The 10,411-nt window shown below is 36.5% G+C and overlaps 1 protein-coding gene and 1 non-coding gene across 4 annotated transcripts in view; both read right to left on the bottom strand.

Annotated features, from left to right (window-relative positions):
• Oxsr1 (oxidative stress responsive kinase 1) overlaps window positions 1-10,411 on the bottom strand; it is a 110,071-nt gene that overhangs the window by 86,956 nt on the left and 12,704 nt on the right. For all 3 annotated transcript variants that reach the window (XR_007105784.1, XM_047531203.1, XM_047531201.1), the window contains exon 2: window positions 1,143-1,255. Coding sequence is in view for 2 of the 3 variants with exons in the window: in XM_047531203.1 (XP_047387159.1) it covers window positions 1,143-1,255 (113 nt within the window). In the remaining variant the exon portion in view is untranslated. The remainder of the gene's footprint in view (window positions 1-1,142; window positions 1,256-10,411) is intronic.
• Window positions 5,953-6,026, bottom strand: Trnat-ugu (transfer RNA threonine (anticodon UGU)). The gene has a single exon. It is a non-coding gene; the product is annotated as a tRNA-Thr (tRNA).

The raw sequence follows: 10,411 nt of genomic DNA, 5'->3' as shown, positions 1-10,411 counted from the left end.
AATATTTTTAGTTGTAGATGGACATAATACCTTTATTTATGTGGTGCTGAGAACTGAACCCCGTGCCTCACACATGCTAGGCAAGCACTCCACCACTGAGTCACAACCCCAGCCCAATGATGACATTTTAATCTCTTACAGTTATTGATCCTTGGGACTCACATTTCTTCTTTCTTTCCCTGGAGAAGACAATGCTGCCTGGGGAGAGTTATTCTCTCAATTTGCATTAATAGCCATAATACCAAGTGGTACCATGTTATTAGGAAATCAAAGTCTTTTAAAAGAATATTCCACTTGATCCAGGAATCACAATACCATATTATTTAAGGGAACAGAGAACTAAGCAAGCATTATTTACACCAAGAAGAAAAGAAGAACCATGGTAATCATCCAGTACCAAAGAACAAATAGTCATCTATCAACAGAATACTACTCACATGCTGAAAACAATATTAAATCCATGTTTACAGACATACAAAGAATGGTATAATAAATTGTTCAATAAAAAAAAGTAAGCACATGATTACCTTACCATAAAAAAAAAAAGATGTTATGTATTTTGTTTATTGTGGTGCTGACAATCAACCCCAGAGCCTTGCTCAAGCTAGACAAGTCTTCTACCACTGAGCTATATCCCTAGCCTGGAAGATATTTAAATGTTCATAGTTTGAAAGATTATATAGCAAATGTTAATCTCAGAGTGAAAGAACTGTAACTAATTTTTTCTACTTACCTGGGTTTTATAAATTTTAAAATAAACATTATTTATTAATGAATAGGCAATAAAGTTCAGTCAGGCATTGGGAGGCACACCTGTAATCCTAGTTACTTAGCATGCTCAGGCAGGAGGATTGCAAGTTCAAGGCCAGCATGGACAACTTAGCAAGACTCTGTCTAAAAATTAAAAAAATAAAAAGGGCTGGGGATGTAGCTCAGCGATGGAACACTTGTCTAGCATGCACAAGGCTCTGGGTTCAATCCAAGTACCACAAAATAAGTAAGTAAGTAAGTAATTAAGTAAGTAAATAAATAATAAATATAAACTTTTTTTAAAAGAAATAAACCAAAAATTCATTTTTTTCCCACTCTCACATAAATATACAGGAGTATACTCCTCCATTTAAGAAATGAGATGTGCGTACCAGCAGTTCATCCATGCTAGTCTGACATTTTTCAAGGTTTATCCGTTTGATTGCCACTTTCTCCTTTTTAGGGGCACAATAAGCTGCTTGGACCACAGCAGTTGCTCCACTCCCTAAAAATAAATACATAAAATGAGTAAATAAATGTACACATAGACATGACACTTCTAATTCCCACACAATTTAAACAAGAGTAATATATTATTCCTACAATGAACAACAGTTGCAAAGAAACACTCTAAACAGCAGAGTGAATAAAAGTAAAAGCATCAACCACTTCATATTTATTGACAATAAATACCAGTGCAAAAAAAAAATCAAAACTGCTAGGGTATAAGTTCTAGAATATGATGGACTAGGTCCACATTTTCCTGCTCTTTATAATACAACTGAATTCTCTAAAAACAACGAAACACACTATCATATAAGGACTCTGAAAGAAAGAAGGCAGAAGATAATCTAGGGACCTCAGGACTTGAGGAAAACACTATTGTGAGTTCACTGGGTTTTCCTTTTATCTTCACATATCCCAGACTGAACATCAGGGAGGACTGCAACTTGGAACCAACAATGGTAAGGGATGTGGGTGAGTGGGCGTATGTACGGGCAGATAAATGAGAAAATCCTGTTCTCTGATCAAAGGACTATGAAAGGGACAGGTCGGCAGAGACCTAGGGGAGAGAAACATTCCCTAGTCCTCATGAAAGACAGTGGTGTGCCAGCTCCAATGCAGCACCAGCAGGGTCCTCCACCCCACACCTAAAACAGTGGCAGGCCAGATACACTGCAGGGCAGCTGCACTCCTGTCCCATACCAGTAGCAATGCCAAGTCAATCTGCCCTTAGCAGTAGTGAAGCCAGGGTCCCACTGCCACCAGACAGCCAGGGTGGCATCTAAAGAGATGGGACATTGGTGCCAAGAGAATAAAGCAGAAGAGAACTGCAATGCAAGAGCTCTGAAAACTAAATCACCATAGGAATTACAGCTCACAAAAGTAGGACAGGAGCTACATGCTAAACCTAAACAGGGAACTGCTAAATTAGAAGATTTAAATAGAATCAAGAATGTTCTAACATAATAACCTAAATGTTCAGGATACAACTGAAAATTGACATGTCCATGAAGAACCAGGAAAAACACATCTGAACAAGAAAAAACGATCACACTGACACTAACACCAATATCAATCAGAGACACTGCAATTCTCTGACAAAAATCTTAAAGCACACATGGCGAGGTGGTGCACATCTGCAATCCCAGCAGCTCAGGAGGCTGAGGCAGGAGAATGATGAGTTCAAAGCCAGGCTCAGCAACTTATTGAGGCTCTAAGCAACTTGTCAAGTAAGATTGTCTCAAAATAAAAATGTTTTTAAGAAGAGCTGGGGCTGGGGAAATAGCTCAGTCGGTAGAGTGCTTGCCTTGCAAGCACAAGGCCCTGGGTTCGATCCCCAGCACCCAAAAAAAAAAAAAAAAGAAGAGCTGGGATGTGGTTCCGTGGTTAAGCACCCAAGTTCAACTCCTAGTACCAAAAAAAAAGTAGTCATCATAAAAATGATTCAATAAACTATTTTGAATTCTGAAACAACAACAAAAAAATCTCAGCAAAGAAATGGAATCTCGAGGGAGGAGTTTCTGGGTATTAAACCCAGGGTCTCACATACACCATGCATATGCTCTAGCACTAAGTTAAACCCCAGCCCCAGGAGATATTCTTAAAGTATTAGATGGAAATTATACAACCAAAATTTATGATTACTGAGCTAAAACCTTTCCTGGAAAAGCTCAACAAGAGAGCAGAGATTAAAGAGGATAAATTCAGTGAATTTAGGGACAAGATCAGTAGTGTACTCAATCTCTAAACCACAAAGAAAATAGACTGAAAAAAAGAACACAGCCTTAGGGAGCAGTGAAATAATGACAAAAAGATCTGAAATCTATGTGGTATATAAAAATAATGCTTCCCACACCAAGATGTATGTATTCTAATCCCTGAAATCTGTCAATATGTTACTTATATAACAAAAGGGACTTTTCAGACGTTATTATATTAAGGATCCTGAGAAGAGATTACCTTGAATTATCTGGGTGGGACACTGTAATCACACGGATCCTAATGTGAAAGAGGGAAACAGAAGGGTCAGAGTCAGAGAAAAAGATGAAATAATGAAAGCAAAGGTTGGAGTGATGGCAGGCATGAGCCAACGAACAAATACTGACACATCTTCAACATGGAGAAACCTTGAAACATCACGCTAATTAAGAAAGAGAAGCTGGGCACAAACACTCACATACTATTTGATTCCATTTATATGAAATGTTCAGAATAGGCAAATCCAAAGAAAAAATAGATTAGGGGTTGTCAGGGGCTGGGAGAAGAGGGAATGAAAGGGACTACTTACTGAACCTGGGCTTTTTCTTTCTGGGGTGATAAAAATACTCTAGAATTAGATTTTGGTACACTAAAAATCTAATGAAGTGTACTTTAAAATGGTAAAATCTTATTTCATTTGAAGAATAATGGGATAAGAGAATACTATAAACAACTTTAGCTGGTAATTCAATGAATTAGAAAAAATGAACCAATTCTTCAAAGACAACTGCCAAGATGTAGATAATACAATAACATGACTATTTTGAAAATTAAATTTGTAATTTTAAAGTTCCCCAAAAAATCTCCAGGTAGGCTGAAGATATAGCTCAGTTGGTAGAGTGCTTGCCTCACATGCACAAGGCCAGGGGTTCGATCCCCAGCACCACCAAAAAAAAAAAAAAAATCATGCTTGGGTTGGGATTGTGGCTCAATGGCAGAGTACTTGCCTAGAACATATGAGGCACTGGGTTTGAACCTAGGCACCACATAAAAATAAATAAAATAAAGGCATTTTCTACTGCTACAACTACAAAAAAAATTTTTTTAAACAAACAAACAAACAAAAATCTCTAGGCCCAAATGGTTTCACATTAAAAGAAGTAGTACCCATTTTACACAATGTTTCCTAGAAACAGAGGAGGCAGAAGCACTTCCGAATTCATTTTATGAGGCCATTTTACCAATACTAAACCCAGATAAAGACAAGAAAATTACACACCAATATCTCTCGTGAATTTAAGATGCAAAATCTTTAACAAAAATATTTTCTAATTGAATGTACCAACACAGAATACATCACAACCAAGTCAAATGTATTCTAGATATTCAAGTTTGGTAAAATATTCAAAATTCAATGTAATATACCATAGCAACACAGTACAGAAGAAAAATTCTATAATCACATCAACTGGCATTGAAAAAGTTTTTGAAAAATTCTGACATCATCATGATAAAAAGCCTTTGCTAGGAATAGAGAACATATGGCCAACTTCATCAAGAATATCTAAAGAATAAATAAATAACTTACAGTTAACATCCTATTTAATAATGAAAGGCTGTTTTCCCTTTAAGATGGAGAACACAATAAGAATATCCATTCTTAAATTTTCCTTGACAAAGTATTGGAAGTCCTACCTACCACAATAAATCAAGAGAAAGAAATAAAAGTAATCCATATCAGAAAGGAAGAAATAAAACAATTTGTATTTGCAGATGACAGAGCTATAAGGTTCATACAACTAGTAAGCAAGTTTGGCAAGGCTGCAACATATAATACCAATGCACAAAAATCAATGTCATTATACACTAACAATAAATGATTAGAAGCAAATTTTAAAACAATAATACCATTTATAATTGCTCCCCCCAAAATTTAATACTTAGGTATAAGTCTAATAAAAACATGTACAGGATCTCATGTGTGCTGAAAATTACAAAATACTGATGAAAAACTTTCATCTTAAAAATCTTTCAAGTTGAAACACTGGAGATATTTACCTGTGTTTGTAGATTAGAAGACTCAACATAGCAAAGATATCAATATTCCCCAAATTAATGCAATAGAATCTTAATTCCAACAAAGTATTTCACAGACAAGTTTATCCTAAAGTTTATATGGAAAAGGAAAGACCCTAAAATAACTGTTATATTTAGATCTGGAATGTCCCCCAAATGCTCATGTGTTGACAGTATGGAACCCAATGCAGCAAGGTTCATAGGTGGGGCTGTTTAGACAATGTCTGGATCATGAGAGCTCTGACCTTATCCGTGAATTAACCCATTGATAGTGGAATGGATTACTGGGAGATGGGTATTGGATGGAGGAAGCAGATCATTGACAGTGTGCCCTGGAAGTGTATATCTTGTCCCTGGTCCCTTCTGTGCCACCCCTTCCCATCCACAGCTAAGCAGGTTTCCTCCATCATACCCTCTGCTGTGGAGTACAACAACGTATGGACTAACCTCTGAAACCATACACCAAAATTAACCTTTCCTCCTAAGTAGCTCTTATCAGATACTTAGTCACTGCAATGAAAAGCTGACTAACATATTAGCCAACACACTAATGAAGAACAATAACAAAGCTGAAAAATTGGCCTGGGGATGTGGCTCAGTGGTTGAGCCTAGCATGCATGAGGCCCTGGGTTCAATTCCCAGCACCATCACCAAAAAAAAAAAAAAAAAAAAAAAAAAGGCTGAAAGACTCACTACCCAATTTCAAGACTTACACAGTTACAGTAATCAAGACTGGTACTGGCAGAAGGATAGACACACAAAACATACAGAACCCAGAAATAGAGTCACATAAAAGTGCCCCATTTTTAGCAAAGGTACAAAAGCATTCAATGGAATTAGAGAGCCATGTCAATAAATGATGCTGGAACAGTTAGATATCAAAAGGCAAAAAAATGAACCTCAACCTAAACTTCATATTTTTTTTGGGGGGTGCTGGGGATTGAACCCAGGGCCTTGTGCTTACAAGGCAAGCACTCTACCAACTGAGCTATCTCCCCAGCCCCTAAACTTCATATTTTATATAAAACAACTCAAAATAGATCATGAACTTAAATATAAAACAGAAGACTAAAAATTAAAGAACATAGAAGAAAACCTTTGGAACCAAGGGCTAGACAGCATTCTTAGGCATAAAATCGAAAGCACAATCCATAAAAAGAAAACCTGATCAACTTAATTATCAAAATTAAAAACCCAGGAGGTTGAGACAGGAGGATCACAAGTTTGAGGCCAGCTTCAGCAACTCAATGAGGCCTTAAGCAACTTAGTGAGACCTTGTCTCAAAATAAAAAAACAAAAAGGTCTGGGGATATTGCTCAGTTGTTAAACAAGCCCCTGCGTTCAATTCCCAGCACCAAAAAAAAAAAAAAAAAAAAAAAAGGGAAGAAGAAAAGAAAAAGAAAAATGAGACAAAGATGACATTTAGTCAGAGGACATACAGATAACAAATAAGGACATGAAAAAGAAGTTCAACAGCCTAGCCATTAAGGAAATGCAAATTAAAATTACAATGAGATACCACCACACAATACCAAAATGGCTTTAAAAAATAATAACAGCACCAAATGCTGGTTAGGAAGAAGTGAAACTAGATTATCACTTATACACTGCTGGTAGGAATGTAAAAAATGGTACAATCACTCTGGAAAATAGTTTGGCCATTTCTATTAAAACAAAAAAATGGACTTGTCATATGACTCATCATTTGTACTCCTGGACATGTATCCCAGAGAAATGAAAACTTATGTTCACATAGAAACTTGCATATGAATGTTGACATCAGTTTTATTTTTAATAGCTCAAACATGGAACTTATCCAGATATCCTTCAACAGGTAAATGGTTAAACAAATATGGTACAGCCACACCATGGAATACAATTCAGCAATAAAAAGGAATGAACTATTGGTATACACAATAACTTGGATGAACCTCTAGTACAGTATGCTGAGTTAAAACAGTAATCTTAAAAAGCTACGTATTTTATGATCCACTTGTAAAACACTCTTTAAATAACAAAACAATAGAAATAGAGAACAGATCAGTGGTTGTCAGGAGTTAGGGTTTTGGGGAGAGGGGCAGGTAGGACTCTAAAGGGATAGCCCAAGAGCCCTGTGGTGAGTTGCAATTCTATTATGTTAACTTTAGTGGTAATTACATGAAGCTACCCATGTAATAAAACTGAATATAACTATATACACATGCAAACAATTAAGTATTTCTGTGCATGTGTGCATAGTTAATATACAACACGAAATGCTAATAAAATCTGTTTAAGTCCTATGGATTTTTTTTTTTAATTTGCCTAGGTCTCAATTCATCCACTACCATTAATGAAATAATCTTCACCATTTGCACAATGGCGCACCTCCAGATCTCTAAACCACAGCAGCTACTTGACATTATACTTGATAACTGAACAAGTTAACTTATTTCCAAACCTTAAATAAAATTAATTTTATCCCATCTCCACACCTCTGTGCAAGTCACAGAGCACACACCCTGCTTTCTACATATTAATCTCTACATTACCTTTCTTTCAAAGCCCAACTCAAAAAACACCTATCTTCAGGAAGGTCCATAGAAAACAGACTTAAACTTCAGCTTTACTACTATTAGCAAATTTCCATTTCCTGACTATGTGCCTGGATATAAGAATACTTAATAAATGGTTGCTATTTTTCACTTGTTTATCCATTACCTAACTTTTAATCATTTAAACTGTTCAAAAATATTTCTATGTCTCCACAGGTATTTAGCAAGGGTAGTTTTATCATTATCAAAAGTACTTGAATCTGTACCAAAATGCAGGAGGGTAAATTATTCCCACCAACTCTCCACCTTTACCCCTTCTGCTAAAAGTATAAGGTTTCTTTTTTTATTTTTCATCATTTTAATCACTGGTGTGACCATAACTAAACAATTTCTGTACAAACATCAAGTCCTAGACAGAAAGAAATTGTAAACACTAATGGAAAAATGTTCAATCATTAAATTCTTTTCCGCTCCTTCTCCATTATCTCATCCTCTTCCCAAATAAAAAGTGATTTTGCCAAAATGTTAACAAAAGAGTAGAGGGACAAAGAAAAAAATGCTGGATGTATTACATGGTAGTTGTATTAAGAGAAAAGAAGTTTTCAGCAGAATGCTTGATATAAATCCCAACGTGCTTTCAAAATTCTGGTGAATTCTAGACTCTCTCATAGAAAACATTTCACTCTGGGGAGTGATATTAATTTAAAAAGATTTAAGGGGCTGGAGGTGTAGCTCAGTAGTACAGCACTTGCCTAGCACTTGCCTAGCACATGCAAGGCCCTGGGTTTGATCCCCAGTACTGCAAAAACAAAACAAAAGAGATTTTAGTTGGACGTGGTGGCACATGCCTATAATCCCAGCTACTCAAGAGGCTGGGGCAGGATCATCACAAGCTCTAAGTCAGCCTTGGCAATTTAGCAAGACCCTGTTTCAAAATAAAATTAAAAAGAGCTCCAGATATATCTCAGTGGTAAAGCACCCCTGGGTTCAATCCCCAGTACCATAAAAATGGGTGGGTGGGGGAGATGGGGGAAGGGCTAGATATAGCTATCAGACTACCATTCTAAATCCGTTTCTATTGTTAAAGCATCAAGTGAAGCTAATACAGATCATCTATAGCACATCTCTCCAATAATCTGAAGTTACATTTTTCAGTCCAAAACTCTGGGCCAATTGTTAATAATTCCAAGGCTCTCCTCAAAATGTTTCCATGGCAATCTGTGGTTGTTTCCTTTAAAGATGGAACCTGAACTGGGCTCAGTAGCACACACCTTTAATCCTATGGACTTCTGAGTCTTAGGCAAAAGGATGACAAGTTTGAAATCAGCCTCAACAACTTAGTGAGGCCCTAAACAGCACAGCCAGACCCTGTGTTACAATAAAAAATAAAAAGTGCTAATAAGGATATGGCACAGTGGCAAAGTGCCCTCAATTCAATCCCCAGTATGAAGAAGAGGAAGAAGAGGAGAAAAAAGGAAGGAGAAAAACTTAAAAAGTCATCTCAGAAGATTTTTTATATCAGCCTATAAAACAAAATGATGGCATAATCTAATAAAAGTATATGCTTTTGCTTTGAAACTTGAACTTCTAGCCAGGTGTGGTAGTGCACACCTGTAATTCCAGCAGCTCAGGAGGCTGAGGCAGGAGGATCATGAGTTCTAAGCCAGCCTAAGCAAAAGCAACCCAGCGAGACCCTGTCTCTAAACAAAATACAAAAATAGGGCTGGGGATGTGGCTCAATGGTCAAGTACCCCTGAGTTCCATCCTCAGTACGGGGGCGGGGGGGGGGGCGGATTTCTAAGGGGTAAAAAGCAAAGGCAAAGGTAAAAAGCCTATGTTACTGTTGTTGTTTCTGCAGTGCTGGGGATTGAACCCAAGACCTGGCATATACTAGGTAAGCACTCTATCACTGAGTTACACCTCTAGTCCCTCCTGTATAAAAGGATACACATGTTTAAGTTTTCTAACAGGACATACAAGAAACCATTAAAGGTGTTTAAACTCATTTGGCAAAGAGTATCTTATCATCAACAAAACACCAGATTAAAAAATAGTACTGTCCACGGAGGCAGGAAGATTGCAAGTTCAAGGTCAGCCTTAGGAACTTAGCGGACTCTGGCTCAATAAAAAATGAAAAAGGGCTGAGGATGTGGCTCAGTGGTTAAACGGCCCTGGGTTCAATCCCTGGCACCCAAAACAGAGAAAGTCCTGTCTGTAGATATCAATGCACTGAAGCATAATTTAAAAGGAAGTCCTTTTTTCCCCAAAGAACAAGTCATATTTTTATTTCTACTACAAGAAATACATATTTTTATTTTCTATTACATTTTATTGAAATAAAATATTCAAATCATCTAGAAGTTTTCTAAATTTCTAGCAAAGAATCCACATTGTAGTAGCAGAAGAATGTTGATAATTTTGTAATCATTTCTGAATTACAAGTCAACTCAGATAAACATCAGAACAGGGCAGGGACTATCTTAAATGCACCCTGTTTACATAATCTAACAGTAAAAATCTTAAAGGGTCAGACTCAGAGTAATTTGAATTTATTCTTTCAAATTTTAATTTTTCGGTATTACTATCTTTTCATTATATTTATTATTCCTATTTATTCATTCAAAAAATAATAAAATTAACATATTATATGCAGTGTATAAAACTTCCTAATAGTTTTCAATTTTAAAAATCCCTTCACAAAACTGTAAGCTACAATTTCACACTCACTAGGATGGGTAAATCAAAAAGACAATAGTAAGTGCTGGTAAGGATGTGAAAAAACTGGAATCCTCCTACATTGCTGGTAGGGTTGTAAAATGGCACAGCTACTTTAGGAAAAGTTTGGCAAT

The sequence above is a fragment of the Sciurus carolinensis genome, chromosome 17, assembly GCF_902686445.1.
Source record: "Sciurus carolinensis chromosome 17, mSciCar1.2, whole genome shotgun sequence".
NCBI lineage: Eukaryota > Metazoa > Chordata > Mammalia > Rodentia > Sciuridae > Sciurus > Sciurus carolinensis.
Note: the sequence above shows the minus strand (reverse complement) of the source record. Positions and strands in the feature narration are given on the sequence as shown.